Raw genomic sequence first — 20,515 nt, 5'->3', positions numbered from 1 at the left:
ATGTCCAGGTGTCATTGTAAGGGGGAGGGGGGCATGGCAACTAGTGAGTTTTTTAGAATGCAGGAGGTGTTCAAAATAATTTGGGGTTAAGGAGGGGCATATGCCCCTTCTGCCCACCCCTGAATATGCTCCTGTCCGTAAGTACATCTTAAAACGATTTTCATCTTCTCCTAAGTCCTGCAGTAAATGATGGAATTCGCCTTTTTCTGTTCTCTTCCAATTTATGTCGTGTATCCATTGCTTACTCCCTTTTGTTTTCTTGGCCAGGACCCCAAAATTAAATATGGCCGAGGGCCTATTTCATCCTTAATACACCTCTGTTCTTGGCTATAAAAAAATCATTTTCTAAATTTTCTTCAAAATTTGAAGAGGAGGATGAAGTATGGCAATTCATTTCACTTCAGCTTTCCCCAAAAAGAACACCACATATATAACATAGTGTGGTAGTAATGTGTCTCCTACGACCGACTTTGCAGTTTACACTGAACAGTGTTTACAGTAAAATGGCACTGGAGTGGGGGGGGGTCTCCCTTCTCCGAGTGACATGACGTGAGGTGACAATCACCATGTGCCCTTGAAAACATAAATAAATTGTTTTAGTTAGTGTCCAAGCAGATTTTCGTTCTAGTGGTCATGCTCAGTTTTCATTTTACAGCCATTGTTGTCGTCAAACTTCAGTAGCTATTTCTAGTGTCAGTAGATATTTTCGTTCTGCAGTGTTTGAGAGTGGATTATTCATTTTGTTTTAATTGTTTCTTATTAAAATTATTTTAGTAAGAGTTTGAGTTGTGTTGAAAGAATTTCTTACAGAAAACTCCTAATGATCATGTCTAATGCAAAAAAGAAGTGTCGTCAATATTCAGTAGAATATTTAAATTTTAGGTCTGTGATGAAACAAAACCAATGTCTTTTATGTGAGAAAACGTTTAGTAATGATGCTATGAAACCTTCAAAAAAGAAAGAACATTTAAAAAAACAGCATAATGATAAAAGCAACAAGGATCTTGAATATTTCAAGACAATGAACAAAAAATTTTTAAATCGTACAATGCTTAAGCCCTTTATAAAATCATCTGTAGTACCGGTAGCCAGTGGTGGACTACAAGCATCGTATGATATTGCTCTCCTAATTGCAAAGAAAGGAAAGCCACATACTCTTGGTGAAGAAATAATTATACCCTCTATAAAAATAGCTTTAAAAAATCCAGTTTTAAGGAGTATTCCACTTAGTAATAATACAGTGCAATGGAGGATTGCTGAAATAGCAAATGATGTCAAAACAACAGTAAATTCAGAGCTGAAAGAGGTTATGTTTGCTATGGAATTAGACAAGTCAAAATTTGGAAGTATAAATATTTTAATGTCATTTGTACGGTATTACAGTACAAGTAAAAAAGCAGTAATTGATGAATTCAATTTTCCCAAATATTTAAAAACTGATTCCAAAGGTGAAACAATTTTTATATGTGTGCAAGAGTATTTTGAAAAGTACAACAGTCCCTTTAGTAATATAACCGCAATTGCAACGGATGGGGCTCCACCTATGGGTGGTAAGTACACCGGATTTTTAGCTTTAGCTAAAAAAGAAAATCCTAAAATACAAACAGTACATTGCGTTTTACACAGACAACACCTTGTTGCAAAAAACATAAGTGAAGAATTGCATGCTGCTTTGCAAATTTGTATTAAGGTAATAAATAAAATAAAAGCAAATGCTCTTAACAGCCGACTGTTTGCTATGCTATGTGAAAAAAATTACAAAAATTTCAACCAATTTCTCCTTCCTATAGAAGTAAAATGGTTGTCAAAAGGTAACTGTTTGCAAAGGCTTGTAGAACTTCTAACTCAGTGGTGAAATTTCTGTTCGAGCACAATCAATCATTTGCTGATAAATTTAGTCAGTGTAAAAACCACTCTTATACCTTGCTGATATATTTTCAAAATTCAATGAAGCACAAAAAAAAACTGCAAGGCAAAGACATTACAATTATACAGAGTCGTACAATTATTTTGGGATTTCAAGAAAAGTTAATGCTCTTCAAAACTTCACTGGGTCGTAGAAATTTTCACTTCTTTCCAAATATGTCATCTTTAGAACAAGAAGCCGAAGGAAAATTTTCATATGCCGACATATTTATTTATGTAGCTCATCTCGAACATTTAAAAGAGGATTTTAAAAATAGACTCAAGAATCTCGAAGATATGAAAGTTCCAGAATGGATTATGTCGCCATTTCATGCAGAGGGTGATAGGGACGATTTGGATCTGGATTTGCAAGAGGAAATTATTCAAATGAAGATGGACCTAGAAGCTAAAACACTGCACTCAAAAGAAAGTTTCAGGGGATTTTGGACAAGTAAAAATATTATTGAAAACTACCCCAAACTGTATAAAACTGTCGAGTCTTTATTATTGACCTATCCAAGTTCATACATAGTAGAAGCCGGATTTAGCCACTCTAACAGTATTTAAACTCAACAGAGAAATTGACTATATCTCGAAAATAATGGAGATCTAAGGTTAAAACTAACAAATCACGAACCCAATATTTCCTCTCTTCTAAAAGCACATCAACCACATCCATCACATTAGACATGAGGTAAGTGTTAGTGTTCATTAAATTTTTTTAATATGCATTGCAAATCAAAATTGGATACATTTTCTAAAAAAAATTGTTTATAAAATATATTAACTTGAAGCGTATTGCTCTTGGGGATCTTTGTTATCACTGAATTTTTACTTAGGGAATCTCTGACCAAAAAGTTTGGAAACCCCTGCTTTAGAATGTTTTATCTGTCATTCTTGTTGATAAAGAGCTAAACCTCACCAATCATGTGACTTACATTCCCAATATTTTCAAAACTGGAAAAGTCAAGGACCTATAAAGTAAACAGGGCTATGGTTTCCCTTTATTAATTTTGGCAAGTATATAATGAGCAGAAATACACAAAATCAGATTATCTGATTATAGAATTTCTTTGAATATTCATAAGTGGATAGTTTGAATAAATTTAAGGAAGAATTAGACAAATTATTGGAGGGGAGGGTCAGATGATGTAACAATTTGTTTTTCTTGATGTTGCATAAGCTTGCTTCCTTGCATTATTTTCCATCACTAGCCTAAAAAAAAGAATCATTCATACAATACGTTTATGTATTTTTCTGTTACAATTAAAATAACCAGTGCATAATTAATATCAGTAGTGTTAAAAACCAAATGCAAAATGTGTTGAAGATTTCAAACATAAATAAATTTAGTGTTTGTAGAACTCCATTACAGTTGCAATGGAATTTATCATGCCTTTTAATTTAATTATTGGCCCATAACTAAATTCTTCTGAAACAAGAACACAATAAAATACAAAAGATATACCAAATAAAATAATATACATTGAATTAAAAACAAAAAATGGACACAGCTTTGAATACAAATGTAAAAATATCCCAAAGCACTGTCCCATTTATCCAACTATCTTGCATGGAAATATCTTTATTTGGTTTATTATCTAGCTAGCAAAACATCTGCATGAATATAATAGAAACACACTCATATAGATAGAAGCATACTGATTCTAACCTACTAAAAAGATACCTAAAAACAGCACTTACCAAATTGAGAAGCATAAGCATGTTCAAATAATGTGATAAGAAATTCTTCATTAAATTCAAATGAGCAGGGAAACTGCTGGTGTATCTACAATGAAAACACACACAACAAAAATCATTCAAATAAAAGAAAGGAATCATGGAGGGAACCAATTATAAAACTTCAATAAAATTTAATCATGAGATATACAAGTCTGCAAGTTCAGTAAAATGTTCCTACACTATTCAAGGCCTTTAGTGGAATAAAAAAATTAAGGTTTCTATAAAAGATATATTCATGATAAGAACAATCCAAATGGAATCCCGTTTTTGACAGATTAAATTAACATATAATGACAGGAATGTGCTCTTCATCACAAAATCTTTTTTGGAAACAAAAATTAAAATGCAGGTACCGTATAACAAAAATTATAGAGTTACATGCAAATATAACAATAAATTATTAATAATTAAATTAATATACTATAACAAACAGTCAATTATAACTGCATTAAACAAGGCAGTACTGCAAAAGAATGTTATAAAGCATAAGTGTGAAAGACGCTTGTATTTATGTCGGTCTATACTGCTGACATAAAAATAAATTGTTTTTATTTAAGCTTTTATAATACGCTTTTATAAACTGCTTTGCAATTTATAATATGCTTTTATAAACTGCTTTTCAATTTATAATATGCTTTTATAAACTGCTTTGCAATTTATAATATGCTTTTATAAACTGCTTTGCAATTAACATTTCACACTCATGTTTACAAGATAATGCAGTCTCAGTATAAATGCAATGGGCATAGCTCTCTCAAGTAGATCAGAGAAACTTTATAAAGGTTTATCACTTGAGGATACAGTCAGCCATTTTCGGAAGAGGCAGGGCCCCCCAGCCCTAAAAATTGGATGTCTTCTCTCTTATACATGAACACCAACCTAAAATACAAGCAATTTATAGACATGACAGCTGTTTAGAATATATGCCAAGGCAACAAAGACCATGAGGTATGTATCTTGTGACTATTAATTTCATATATTCTGTAGCTAGTTTGTTCCTTTTGTTGAAAACAGACGTGAAAAAGAAAAGTGATCATAGCCACTATGCTAGCCACAAAAGCATATGATATATAGTACACACACATATACAATCCCACCTAAAAGTTTGGAATAACATCATATAACAACAGTTTTGATTAATTTTTTTGAAATTAACTATGACAATTTAAAGGTTTAATATAAAAAAAACAACATGCTAAAAAGTAGTTTGTAAAAGAATAAGAGAAGTTTACCTCAATAAGATACATAGACTACTTCCGTATGATACTTCTCCAGAAATTAAAATGAAAACAATTAAGAATTATTAATATGTATAATTAACCACTCTTATACCATGTGGAGTTATTAATATATATTTTATTTAAGCATAGCCTAAACTAATATATAAAATTGTGTAATGTTTCAGGTATCTTGCCGATACCCTTTGACGTCAGTGGGGCTTTGAGAGGAGATAGGGCATTTCCCATGCTGAGACCAGAAATCTGCATGTAGAATTTCTCCTCTTTTCTGCCAGGTGAGAATTTTTTAATCTCCTGGCAGAAAGTTGGTCATTCTCTGACCTTTCCGCATCCTCCGTATTTGGTGATCACGGGCTCGAACCCCGGTCTAATTAAGAAGCGTGTGCTATGCACTGCTGCTCCTGCCCACCTGGCTACGGAGGCACCATATATATAAAATTTTGTAAAGATGGGCAGACTTCACAGACTTGACAGTCTAGATCAGTGGTGTCCAACTTTGCCATACAGGGCCACATTCAAAGTTTGGTTTGTTTTGCAGGCAGGATTGGGTGATTCGAGAAAAATTAAGTGTTACACGTAAAAGGAAGTTTCAATTTTCATTTTACCGGGTGTTTTTTATTTTCAGGCTATATATAAAAAATGAAAATTCCCAACACTTTTATGGGCAACAAATCTATGTCAGTGATTTTTTTTTTTTTTTTTAGGTTTTATTAAAATTATAAAAATAGACTTAATTTTGTTGTTTTTTTTAAAACTTTACTTGTTTTTTAAAAAGAATACCTTACTTTTGCTTTTAAATGCTCACTTTAGAAAATTTACAACTTGAAAAGATCACAATTTTAAGTGTATCATTATATTTAATGATACACTTAAAATTGTGAATAAATAAATATCTGGATTTAGCTCTGGAGACTAAACATGGGTTCCACCACTTCAAGCCTCCAATAAGCAAAGTGGTGGTATTGCACCGGTTGATGAGAGTCATCTACCACCTAGTACTGCCTGGTAACACAGAGGGGCAACATTCGTCCATGTGGTGTGGGCGCCACACCTCGACACCCTGCTTATGTTGGTTCACACCTGTCAACGAAATAGGCAACTCATACACCATAGTATAACCTCCATGCACACGGTGGGTGATCACCCAGGTGTGAACCATCCCGAAAAAGGCCTCCGAGGTTGGGAAAACTCATGTCAACGAAATAGGCAACTTATACACCAACCATTAACTTCAGTTATTACTGTAAACAAAATGTTGATACAAAAATATAATAAAATGTGAAAATTTACAATGAAATAAATAAAACTGATATGATCTACCATAAAATAATAAAATGTGATAACTGTATTTACAATAAAATAAAACTGACATAATTTACCATTATGTAGGATGCGGTCAAGAATAACTGCATAGGATGCGGTTATTGTTGACCGGGTGCATGGGTTCTGGAACCGTAAATGGCTCGAGAACTTGCAAATCTGCTCATCCGATAACAATACTATTAATAGGGACAGAGGCATGCGTATGCATCCCCTCTTTGAAACTGTTGTCCAGAGTACTGATGAACGGTTCCATTTGACATGCTCCCGAGCTATTTCCACTTCCAGTTCAAACCATGCACTGGTTGAACCACGTGTGGAAGCACCGTGAGCCTGCTATTTAAGGAGGCATAGCAAGAAGCTTTGATACTGTTGAGGAAGGAAGCTGACACTTCCAAAAGCTACAGGTTTTATCGCTTTTTATGCATATGTTTTATAGTATTTTATTGTAACGTAGCATATTGAAGCATATTATAGCATAGTTTATAGCATATTATGCATATGTTTTATAGTATTTTATTGTAACGATGTTTTAAATCATATTATTTTATGATAGATTATGTCAGTTTTATTTTATTGTAAATACAGTTATCACATTTTATTATTTTATGGTAGATCATATCAGTTTTATTTATATCATTGTAAATTTTCACATTTTATTATATTTTTGTATCAACATTTTGTTTACAGTAATAACTGAAGTTAATGGTTGGTGTATAAGTTGCCTATTTCGTTGACATGAGTTTTCCCAACCTCGGAGGCCTTTTTCGGGATGGTTCACACCTGGGTGATCACCCACCGTGTGCATGGAGGTTATACTCAGGATTACTAACAGTCCCACCATTGTGAAGGTGCAAGCAGAGGATTCGGCTGGCACAGACCATCCGGACTTCGTCGAAATTGGGTCTATTTGACTTGAGTGTCACCCGAATATCAGTTTCATCAGCATTTTAGACTCCCAGGTAGCAAGTATGGCTTATCTGCCATATTTGAAAGAATGTCTGTGACAATCTCAAGGACCAATACTTCCATGGGCACTGTTCTTCTGAATTGGCTTTATAATTCCTGGTCTCTCTTTCAAAACAGTCAGAACATGTGTCGCCGCCACCAGCCAACATCCATTTACTGTCCAACTCCAAACTCACAGAACCAACTTTCATCTTCCTCGTTTATTTATTCAACTGCTGTTTTCTGGAATAACCTTCCTTCATATGTCTTTCCTGAAAATTACAATCTGCAGAAGTTCAAGTCTAACGTCAACAAATATCTTCTCTTGTCTTCTCAACCTACAACCCAAGCATGGTACTAAGTACTGTAGGCTCTAATACCTCTCATGTTTGGGGTTTATAAAAAAAAAAACGTATCTATTTATATAATTTTAATGTAGGTTTTAATTAAACATGGGACATTTATTCATATAATCACATAATCAAGACTGTGAGGGTTGAGAGAATTCTGGTCCTACATAAAGGCATGAGGTTTCCTCTTATAGTCTTTAACAATGTTCTACTACATTCAGGAGTCTTCTGCACCATTCTGAAATACTGTGAAATATTTTAGAAATTTCTTAAATATTTCTTATATATTATTTAAGTTTTTGATTTTTATACATAATAGAAAATATTTTAATAAAAACTGGAAACAAGTTAGTCCTATTTTCACAAAAACTTTGAAAATTAAGAAAAATGAGATGTGATTCCAAACTTTTAAACAGAACTAGAGATAATGGTATTTGTCTCTAAACTGAGCCTAAGCCCAAGCTTTAGGATTGAATATTCAGCCTCAGTCCTCAGTGAGAAGATAATTGTGTGATCAAAAATGAAATGCATTAAAGCGTATAAAATTTCTTTGATGACAAAAAATAGTGACAAGAACTCCCCGACTTACGCAGGGGTTCCATTCCGTGGAACGCTATGCAGGTGGTCATTTCTCCCCCATGCTTGTGCAGCACTTGAAACTGTGCTCGCTGGATTGAATGAATCAAAAAAAAAAAAAAAAAAATGTTCGACAAACATTTATATAGAATTATTGTATTCATTCAATTTTTTTATTTCATGAGCAGGAAAATTACAAAAACGTGCAATTTAAAAAAATTTCAAAATTATAAAATTACATAAAAAGAGAGGAGACAGGCATAACATCAGTAAGTTTAACCTCTTGAGCATCGTTGCTAGAATCGATGTCTTCAGCTGATAAGTACGCCGCTGTGGATGTTGAGAGCTGTGGAGATTTAGAAGGAGTCGGCCACTCAACCTTACGAAAGAACATATTAATGGTGACTGGACAGTGGATTTTTTCTTTTCGTCGTAGATTTCTTTGTAGCAAGCAAGCATATCATTCACCCCTCTGTTAACTTTTAAGAATCATTCGCTGTCAGGATCCATCTTCTCAAACCTCGCCATTGCCATCTCTCTGGTGATGAAGCATCTTGGCACCTCATTTGGTTTATCTTGAGCTTCGTCAGCATTTTGTTCTTTCACTGTTGCTGCCTGCAAGTCAATAAGTTCTTCATTATATAATTCCTTCTCTTCTTCCTCTATTAACTCCTCCACGTCTTTGACATCAACCTCCAACTGAAGTAGCTCTGCAACCTTTACAATCTTATCTGTAAACTCTTCATATGATTTGTCTTTTTCAAATCCTTCGAAGCCTTTTACATGCCATGGGCATATTTTCTTCCATGCACCATATAAACAACTTTTAGTAATTTCTATCCAGACCTTATTAATCCTTTGCCTGTCCCATGCATCACATGTGATACACACGATGTATTTTCTATACGCTTGTGCATCGCATGTGATACACATTTGCTGGAGTTTTAAAGAACTTTTTATAGAACTTTTTTTGGCCACACCCAGCAGAGACATCGTAACAGCTTTCGAAAATGCTGCTAGCTGGATTAAAAGTAACTATTTCAAATGAACGTACAGCTTAGTACATGGGAAATATATGTGGACAGGCAAAGGGTTAATGTTTAAGATGCCGTGGTAAATATTGTAAGATTTCCAAAATTCTCTTAACGTAAAATTTTTCTTGTTGTTTACTGCAGACAATGCCTGAATAAATGTTGTGCATAAATAGTATGCTTTTAAATTCAAAATAACACCCTAATCCATAGGTTGGATGAGTGAAGTCATGCTTGGTAGAAGAAATATGACTCTCACGTCCGAATTGAAATCATCTAGATGTTTAGGATATCCAGGAGCATTATCTAATACAAGCAAAATCTTGAAAGGAATGTCGTTATCTTTATAATATTTTTCAACCTTAAGAATGAAGCAGCATTTAAACCAATCTTCAAAGAGCGATATTGTTATCCATGCTCTCTGGGGAAATGCATGGGTATGGTGCCTTTATTTGATGCCCTTAAATGCACAAGGATTTCCACAATGGCACACAAGCAGTGGTTTTAATCTGTAATCTCCTGCTCATTAGCCCCAAGCAAGAGCATGGCCCTATCTTTTGACACCTTGAAACCTGGCATTGTATTGTCTTCTTTGGCAATGTATGTTCAGTCCGTCATTTTTTTCCAATTCAGAGCAATCTCGTCAACATTAAAAATTTGCTGCACTGAATAGCTGTCTTCATCAATAATTTTTTCCAGCACCTCACAAAATTTCTCTGCAGCTGCAGAATTGGCACTGGTGACTTCACCACATACTTTAACGTTGTGGAAACCAGTGCAATGCTTGAACCTATTAAACCACCCCTTGTATGCCATGAACTTGGGTTGAGGTTCACCATACTTATCCTTAATATCTTTATAAATACTTGTTGCTTTTGCTTGAATGGTCATTAGACTCGCGGGCATTCGCTTCTGAATCTGATTTTCCATCCATATTATTAACAGCTGTTCCATCTTCGATATAGCACCTGAATGCTGTTTTGTGATCTTAAGTACATTGATCCTTTGACATGTTTTTTTATATGTGAACTGTCCTTTAAAATAATATTCACTGTTGAAGCAGCGAGACCTAATTCCCTTGGAATAGATGACAAACTTTGTTCTGCTTTGTACTTCTTAATCATTTTCATCTTCATTTCTAAATCAATTTTGTTTTGTTTCCTGGCACTACTACCACTTGCACTTTTCACTGGTTGTTTTCCCTTCATCATTGTAATAAGTAAATAGGAATGAAGAGAAGTTTCTGAAAATTTGTTTTTATATGATTGAAGATTTCAGTGAAGGGGAACACATTTCAACATAATAGCGTAAAAACCCACACAATTCCAGTTATCGGGATTATCATAAATGCAATAAGATCGAGTTTACTACCCATTTATAATTAGATGCACTAACAGAAAAGACCAATAAACCAAAAAGTGCAAATTGTTTTTATTGTTTTATGGTAGTGACCTTCATAAACGTGTTTTAGAAAAATATCACAAAGCGTTCAAAATTGATTCTTATAACGGAATCATATGATAACAATGAAAAGGTAGTGCAATTTCCATTATAAATATGACCTTTTAGAGATATAAATAGCTTAGTAATATAGCTAAATTTTCAACTTCCAAGGACTTGGAACGAATTACAAAAAAAAAACAATGTGTTATTGGGTTCACATTATATTTTCACGATGCCTCCATTTATTCCCATGGGATGCAAAATACGTTTCAACGATTTTTTTAAATTTGCACCGGCTGGCAAAAACATAAAGTCGAAATTCCGTAAGTCAAGTAATACGTAAGTTAGGGAGTTCCTGTATTCAATATTTTCAACAAGTTCTTCACTCAAAAAAAATCATCAGAAATAAACACAAACATCATTCACAAAATTCAACTAAGAATCATTGTACCGCAACAGTAGATATCATTTCATGTAAAGCTAACACACATAATGCCTTCTCCAACACAGATACCACTTTGCAATGTTGAGGAAAATGGCACTTCCTAGCAGTAAGTATAAGCAGTACGCTGCAACGCAAAAAAGAAATTGAAACTTTCTGAGTTGATCTTTCCAACTGGATACCTTACACATGCTCTGATGAACAGATGAATAAAAGTATAAAATCATAAAAATTTATGATTTTATACTTATTCAAATCATAAAATCATTTATAGATGAATTGTATATTTACAAGCATTTGCTATAGTGGTATAAAAAATTTTGCAGGTTTTCTAAGTAGTGTACTGCTAATTATTAAATTAATGAATTTTTAAATTATTTCCAGAATTAAAAAAATACTTTTATAATTACCTGATAAACACAGTCCAGAAAAATTAAGAATGTTGGACTCTGATCTTTAGTTCGGAAATTATTTGAAGAATAAGCTCCATGATGGCATCGTGTAGAAAAGGGATGACCAGCTTGCAACCATTCTCTTTCCACTAAAGCCTCAAAACCATGAACAGTACGGCAGTCTGGATTGAGAATAATTTGTGCTAGAGCACAAACTTGCAGTGTTGCATCCATTCCTTCAGCTCCATGAACAAGCACACATGATCCTGAAAAATCATATTCATGTTTGAGAATGGTGGTTTTGTTGTATGTGAATTTAATATTGTTTTCACAGAGAGAGAGAGAGAGAGAGAGAGAGAGAGAGAGAGAGAGGGTTTTTCATAACATATGAGTTGTATTTTCAGGACTGATTCATGACTCGAAAACAATGAAAAATTTCATATAAACATGTCCAATTCTGAACAATTACATTATGGCTATTTGTTGAGTTTTAAAAAATGGCAATGAAATTTTCAATGGTAAAAAATATGGAGGAGATATTACCACTTCTCTGGTCCAGGGGGAATGTCTCAGACTGTAATGACAATCTCATTAACATTCCCATTGGGAGAATACCCTTGTATGAAGCTTTTTTTAGTATTATAGGATGCATACTATACACTCTGCTCAGCTTCAGTATTTTTGCCACACTCTTCTCTAAGATTGCTATATATCACTTAATTTGTAGCAGTCTGATTCCTTGTCACTTTTCCCTTAAGTTAATAGAACCCAAGAAATACCTCACTCCACTAAAGTCCATCTCTTGAAGCTCTCACCTTTTCTTCTGGCCACAGAAATCTCTTTGGATGCCACCCATTTTATGACATTGTGGTCACTAACTGCTATTAATTCCTGCAATGTTAAATTTTGGATGCAGTTTGGATTCTTGGTGAGAACCAAATCAAGGATACTAAAGCCCCTTGAACTTTTTCCAATATATTGGAATAAATAACAATCATCCAGATGTCGCAAAAATCTGTTTTCCAATAGCATATTGCCAGTCTTTGATTTATAATATATAAGAGGCAGGTTTAAGTTGCCTCATAATGAGGCAATCACACTTAGCTGCCCATTCAGGCTGCCTAAGAAGATTTTCGCCACATTTGTTTGGTCCACATCAAAACTACCTCGATTATCACTTCCCTTTACCGCAAGTTATCTGGCACCACACAGACCCAACATCCATTTGAACTTGATCTGACTCTGGATATAGCCTGATCACTTTCAGAGAGCTTTTGAACAGATGAAGCATGACTTTCCTTCCCTCCGAACTTTCCGTCTATACTGAACATGCTGTACTCACAACAATGAAATTTTTCACCCCTTTCCTTAATCTGGACGGCACCATGTCTTTGGTAGTCTTATTATACACAAATTCATTTAATTTATATACAATACTCCTCACATTACTATATAGATAAATTAAATTTTGTATTTTTTGGCTTTTTTTTTTTTACAACCCTCGTGAACCCATTATAGCAGCTTAAACAGATTTTTCCTAATGGAACATGAAAGCTGTGAATTTTGAACCTATTTCAATGTTTCTTTCTAAGCACAAAGTACCCACAGGAAGGAGTGTAAGTGTGATGTTGGTCCATGTCACTAACCAGCTTCTTATGACTGCCCCTAACCACTTGAATTTTCCCTGAACCCTTAAGTCTTCCTCAATGATATCATCAAAAACCCCTTGTACATCCTCCATTACAATTAATTCCAGCTTTATAAAACAAATGTATTCTATTAACTACAACAGTTTACATTGTTCCTAACCTAGTTAACAGAAGAAGGCTCTAGTAGAAGAAAATATGCTTTAGTTGAGCATTTGTTAACAGCATCAGTTGGTCACATTGAAAAGAATTTAAAAACTCTAAGACCATTATAATCACCTTTGAAAAAGCAAAACCCTTCCCTTTGCTATTGACAACAGGTATATCTTTATTTAAAATCCATTTCAATATATTATGATCACTGCCACCTAGCAGTTCCTTTACCTTACAATTCTTAACAGTTGATGAATCATTGCTAATCATCACAAGTCCTCAAGCTACACGGGGGTATCAAAAAGTTCGTACCCTTACCTAGAAATAATAGCCCTAGAAAGATGAAAATTCATAGGAACTTTAATCCTTTTCTATGTACTCTCCATGTATAGTAACACATTTCACCCATCTATGGATCAGTTGTTTAATGCCTTGATCATAGAAGTCCGCACTTTTTGGCTGAAACCACAATTCCACTTCATTGATGATTTCCTGAGACGAATCAAAGCGGCATCCACGCAATAGTTTCTTCATTTCTTGAAGAAGTCTGATGGTGATAGGTCAGGAGAACAGGGTGGTTGGACAGACAACTTATGTGATTGAGACCCGCTAATATTCGTAATATCAGACAAATGCTAAACTATTGTAATTTTCTCTGGTAGAGAATCTGAGTCCTCATTTTTAATTTAAATCAATGTTTTGAAAAAGGAGTGGGATCTACAACAAATATCCTACAAGTTCAAATTTAATAACAAAACATAACAGCCCACCCCATTCTGGACCTCTACTAATGGGGACAGGTAGTCACGCACCCAGATTTCTGAGTGGAAACTTTGATATTCTTTCCTCTAAATGACCTTTAAGCTGTTCTAAATTCCTAGATTTTCAAATTCCCAAACTATTAGTGAAATACGAGGGAGGGGAAATTTTCCTTCTATCCTGCTTCTCTTCCTTTCGCCTACTCTTTCCATCCCCCCATGCTTTTGAAATACGGCACTGGAACATGCCGGGGCTATATATATACACAACCTTCGACACGTGCTCGCTTCCCCTTTGAAGATGGTATAGACGAAAAGCCCCCATCGAGCTTTGGGTAATCTTCTCCCATTATACTTTCAATTATTCCCCATGCATGGATTTAGGGTAAAAGCTTGTTTTTATTCCTTTGTCTAGTTGCTAAGGTCTTCCCTTCCTTTAAGCAGGTCTTTGAAACAATTTCCATCTATTCTGATTACATCTTACATGAATGCAGTTATTCCTGGAAAATATCTCAGGTAAGAGATTTCCTGACTTAAAAAACATAATCTTAATATCCCATTCATTATATTTAGTATTCTATTTTTATTTTTGATTTGGTTAAATTTCAAGACATTGATTTAAATTAAAAATGAGGACTCAGATTCTCTACAAAAGAAAATCACAATAGTTTAGCATTTGTCCGATTTTATGAATATTAGTGGGTCTTGATCACACAAGTTGTCTGTCCAACATGTATATAGTAAAGTTTCAAGACAACAGGACCCCCTAATGTTTTTATACAATGAGAATAGGGTGCTGCAGTAGTTCGAAGCTGCACTGGGCAACAAAGTTGATGGTGGCAACAGCCATGTGAGCTGGTGCATTGTCTGACAGAAGATGGACACCTCTGGTTAACATTCCATGTCTTTTCACCTTCAAAGCATCGAGTAACTTTTTCAAAAGATTTCTGTAGTATTCTCCTTAAGTGTGGAACCACAAGGTAGGTAATCTGTCAGGTTAACCCCTTTTCTGTCCCAAAGCAAGGACAACATCACCTTCTTTGCAGATGGAGTGGTCTTTATCTTTTCGGGAGGTGGGGAGGAGGTGTGCTTCCACTGCTTTGACATGTCTTTAGTCTCCGGATCATACTGGTACGTCCAGCATTCATCATTTGTCACCAACCTATCAAAAAGGTTCTCAACATCTGCATCACACAAATCCAACAGTTGGCAAGAACATTGCATTTGACACTGCTTCTGCAAAGGCATCAGCAATCTTGGAACCCATCGTGTGGAGACCTTAGACATGTGCAGATGGTCATGTAAAATGCTGTGGGCAGACCCATAACTAATTCCCACTGAACTTGTGACGAAATTAATTGTCACACATCTGTCACGCAGCACCAGCTGCTCAACCTTTGCAACTGTCTCACTGTCTGTGGATTTTAATGGCCTTCCTTCTCTTGGCTCATCAAAGACATTTGTACAACCACAAATGTGAGGAAATGGGAGTTCCAGTAATGGTAATATTACTGGAACTACCATTTCCACTTTTTTACAGTGTCATAGGATGGACAATTCTTCCCATACACAGCTTTCATTTCTTCATCGATTTCCTGAGCTTTCTTGCCCTGATCACTACTTGATCACTGCTCAATACTCCACTTTGTCAACCATAGCATCCTTCCACATATTCCGGGCTCCACCAATGGTGTATGATCACCTATGGGAATGAAATTTCACATGTTAGTTATTGAATATGTAGAAAACTTATATTAAAAACAGCATCTTTCTATTGATATTTTATGTAGGTCACAGTACGAATTTTTTGATACCCCCTCGTATCTGTTAGGGGGGGCAACAAGAGAAAGTTCTTGTTGCCTCTCTAACATGCAGGTATAGCATTCATTCAGTAAATCCAGAAATGTTCTGCTACTGAGTCAACAACCATCCCAAAAGTTCCAATCAATATCTGAAAAGTTAAATTCCTGTATAATAATACATTCTGATTGTTGGCCCACACTGTGTCTGTATAGTCCATTGTATTCATCACAGTCAATTAGTCTATAACATACTTCCACAATCATATTTGTTTTCCCAGTGTTCATATCACACCAGACACATCTTCTTCTCTCCTTTCTGCACACAAACTTTCTACACCCGTATTCTGCATCCTTTATGCCACAGTGGTACTATGTTTCGGCTATTCCTATAATGCCTACATTTGATCTCCCAGCTTGATCAACCCACTTTATTTGCAAGACTTTATCTGAATGACTGGCAATTTTCAAAAATGATCTCCACCCATGAAGGATAAAGATTTTCCAACAATGAAGACAGTCAAAAGAAGGTAACACAGGCTTTGAAATTAGGTGCAAAAGAGGAAGATCAAAAAATGTTTTAATAATGGTAATATTACTGGAATAAATATATATCCTCTAAAGGTTGCTACATTGAAGGGAAAACACTCATCTGAATGAGTAAGTTCAGGTATGTTTATTAACCTTTAGGTAAGTGAGTGTGGCACATGTGGGTGGATTTCCTGTGGTGAAGTTTCAATAGCATCAGGCTCTGTGGAGTGAGTTTTTTCATGGAATTTTGAAATTTTGTAAAAATAAAAACTTTGTACAGATGTGCTTTAAATGGCATTTAAATGTAAGTTTAAATGTGCTTTAGATGGCAACACATACTAAAAATTTTCAAAATGAAAATCTACATATATACTCCCCAAACAGGAAAAAAGTAGATCTAAGGGAAGTACTTCTGAAAGGGTTAAAATATAATTTCTTTATGTAGGGGTATCAAATAAAGAGCCTATATCAATCAGGCTCCTCATAAAAATTATGAATCATTTGAGAAATTCTGTGTACAGGAACTCCCCAACTTACGTAAGGGTTGCATTCCATGGAACACTACATAAGTCGGATTTTATGTGAGTCCGAATTTCCCCCATGCTTGTTTGTTTGTTGTTTGTTATTTGGTTTTTAGGAGCATTAGCAACTAAGGCCATATTGCTCCGGGATATGCGGTGGTCATTCCCTGACCTTTCCGCATCCTCCGTATTTGGTGGTGACGGGCTTGAACCCTGGTCTAATCAAGAAGCGTGTGCTACGCACTGCTGCTGCTGCTCCTTCCCACCTGGCTACGGAGGCGCCCCCCATGCTTGTGCAGCACTCACTGAATTGATTGAATCAAAAAAGAAAGGTTCAACGAACATGTAAATAAAATTATTTATTGTATTTATTTAATTTTTTATCTCATGCGCAGGAAAAATTACAAAAGCGTGCAATTAAAAAAATTCCAAAATAATAAAATTACAAAAAAAGAGAGGAGACAGGCATAACATCAGTAAGTTTTACCTCTTGAGCACCGTTGCCAGAATCAACGTCTTCAGCTGATAAGTACGCCACTGTGGAGATTGAGGGCTGTGGAGATTTAGAAAGGGTCGGCCGCTCAACCTTATGATTAATGGATGACTGGACGAGGGCTTTTTTCTTTTCATCGTAGGTTTCTTTGTAGCAAGCAAGCATATCATTCACCCCTCTGTTAACTTTTAACAATCATTCGTTGTCAGGATCCATCTTCTCAAACCTCACCACTGCCATCTCTCTGGTGATGAAGCATTTCGGTGCCTCATTTGGTTCATCTTGAGCTTCGTCAGCATTTTCTTCTTTCACTGTCACTGCCTGCAAGTCAATAAGTTCTTCATTAGATAATTCCTTCTCTTCTTCCTCTATTAACTCCTCCACGTCTTTGGCATCAACCTCTAACTGAAGTAGCTTTGCAACCTTTACAATCTTATCTGTAAACTCTTCATATGATTTGTCTTTTTCAAATCCTTCGAAGCCTTTTACGTACCGTGGCCACATTTTCTTCCATGCACCATTTAAACAACTTTTAGTAATTTCCACCCAAGCCTTATTAATGTTTAAGATGCCGGGGTAAATATTGTAAGATTTCTAAAAGTCTCTGAACGTAAAATTTTCCTCATCTTCTACTGTAGACAATGCCTGAGCAAATGTTGTGCATAAATAGTATGCTTTTAAATTCGAAATAACACCCTGATCCGTAGGTTGGATGAGTGAAGTCGTGTTTGGCAGTAGAAATATGACTCTCACGTTCAAATTGAAATCATCTAGATGTATAGGATGTCCAGGAGCATTATCTAATACAAGCAAAATCTTGAAAGGAACGTCATTGTCTTTACAATATTTTTGAACCTCAGGAATAAAGGAGCATTTAAACCAATCTTCAAAGAGAGATATTGTTATCCATGCTCTCTGGCTTGATCGGAAATGCACGGGTAGAGTGGCTTTATTGATGCCCTTTAATGCACGAGGATTTCCACAATGGTACACAAGCAGTGGTTTTAATCTGCCACTCATTAGCCCCAAGCAAGAGCGTGGCCCTATCTTTTGATGCCTTGAAACCTGGCATTGTATTTTCCTCTTTGGCAATGTATGTTCAATCCGGTATTTTTTTCCAATACAGAGCAGTCTCGTCAATAAGAAAAATTTGCTACATTGAATAGCCATCTTCAACAATAATTTTTTTCAACACATCACAAAATTTCTCTGCAGCTGCAGAATTGGCACTGACAACTTCACCACATAATTTAAAGTTGTGGAAACCAGTGCGATGCTTGAACCTATTAAACCACCTGTTGCTTGCCACAAATTTGGGTTGGAGTTTGCCATACTTATCCTTAATATCTTTATGAATACTTGTTGCTTTTGCTTGAATGGTCATTAGACTCAGGGGCACTCGCTTCTGAATCTGATTTTCCATCCATATTATTAACAGCTGTTCCATCTTTGATATAGCTCCTGAATGCTGTTTTGTGATCACTGTTGATCTTAAGTACATTGATCCTTTGACATGTTATTTTATATGTGCACTGTCCTTTAAAATAGTATTCACTGTTGAAGCAGCGAGACCTAATTCCCTTGCAATAGATGACAAACTTTGTCCTGCTTTGTACTTCTTAATCATTTTCATCTTCATTTCTAAATCAATTTTGTTTTGTTTCCTGGCACTACTACCAATTGCACTTTTCGTTGGTCGCTTTTCCTTCATCATTGTAATATGTAGATAGGAATGAAGAGAAGTTTCTGAAATTTGTTTTTATGTGATTGAAGATTTCAATGAAGGGGAACACATTTGAACATAATAGAGTAAAAACCCCCACAATTCCAGTTATCGATATTATCGCAAATGCAATAAGACTGAGTTTACTACCCATTTATAATAGATTGCGCTAACAGAAAAGCCCAATAAACCGGAAAGTGCAAATTGTTTTTATTGTTTTATGGTAGTGACCTCCAGAAATGTGTTTTAGAAAAATATCATAAAGCATTCAAAAACTGATTCTTATAATGGGAACATAAGATAGCCATGAAAGGGTAGAGCAATTTCCATTATAAATATGACCTTTTAGAGAGATAAATAGCTTAGTAATATAGCGAAATTTTCAACTTCCAAAGACTTGGAATGAATTACAAAAAAAAAAAAAAAAACAACAATGTTATTGGGTTCACATCATGATATTTATTTATTCCATTTATTCCTATGGGATGCAAATTTACCTTCATTTATTCCTATGGGATGCAAAATATGTTTCCACGATTTTTTTAAGTTTGCACCGGCCAGCAAAACCTTAAGTAAAGTCAAATTTCTGTAAGTCAAGTATTACGTAAGTCGGGAAGTTCCTATAAATCAAAAAGAGAAATTGTAATCTAGTGATTGCTTCCTCACTATAATCAAGCTCTGGTGTAATGTACTTTTTGTGAAACCGTTTTTGGCTGAAAATGGTATTAATATTGGCAAAATGATGGAAAGATGCAAGGTTACACTGCATCAGCCATAAAAAATATAATAAATAAATAATAATAAAAACTAAAAGTTAATGGTAATACTTAAATAAGATAACACTAAATATTATAATATTTCAATAAAATTCATAAAATTATGCAAATATTCCCAAGTGTTGTTAGTCAGGTGATAGTGTTTATGTGCAGGGGCCAATACATGAAAATAATTCATGTTTCTTTCAGTATCTGACACACACACATGTGCTATGTGCAGACCAGTGTGACCCACGAAGGAGGACAGCTGGTACTTCCATGAGCACTTCTGAGTACTACTTTTCCTTGCTCATTTATAATATTGCTACTGTAGTTTCACTACATGAATTATAATCACAAATATCAGAATTTAACACTGATTGAATTAAATGAACTGCCACATCTTACCAAGTTACTATAGTCTCATTTTTTTTTGTTACAAATCAATCATCCCTACTTCATATATTTCACACCCTGTGTATCTCACTCAAGTACCAGGCAATATCAGGGTTTGTTCAAGACCATAAGCTAATAATAAACACGTTAATAACCATCATACGGGTTACTTCCTTCCAAATGATGCAGCCACTCTCAAAATATCTTTCAAGTCATATATTTTCATACACTTTATACAGATGGAAGCTGTTTTACATTCTGATGTGTACACACTATAAATATCACCTCAGAGTATGCTCAGTGGAGCTACAATCAAAATCTATCAAAAACAGTGACACGTCATTGGAGCACT

The 20,515-nt window shown here is 35.0% G+C and overlaps 1 protein-coding gene across 2 annotated transcripts in view; it reads right to left on the bottom strand.

Annotated features, from left to right (window-relative positions):
* The window catches only part of LOC150084356 (myotubularin-related protein 9), a 141,911-nt gene that overhangs the window by 36,033 nt on the left and 85,363 nt on the right, over window positions 1–20,515 (bottom strand). For both annotated transcript variants that reach the window (XM_090375187.1, XM_090375188.1), the window contains exons 9-10: window positions 11,407–11,654; window positions 3,610–3,694 (exon numbers count right to left, since the gene is read on the bottom strand). In XM_090375187.1, the coding sequence (XP_090231313.1) occupies window positions 3,610–3,694; window positions 11,407–11,654 (333 nt within the window). The remainder of the gene's footprint in view (window positions 1–3,609; window positions 3,695–11,406; window positions 11,655–20,515) is intronic.

The sequence above is a fragment of the Mastigoproctus giganteus genome, chromosome 6 (assembly GCF_048544385.1).
Source record: "Mastigoproctus giganteus isolate SK-2022 chromosome 6, ASM4854438v1, whole genome shotgun sequence".
In the NCBI taxonomy this organism is placed as follows: Eukaryota; Metazoa; Arthropoda; class Arachnida; order Uropygi; family Thelyphonidae; genus Mastigoproctus; species Mastigoproctus giganteus.
Note: the sequence above shows the minus strand (reverse complement) of the source record. Positions and strands in the feature narration are given on the sequence as shown.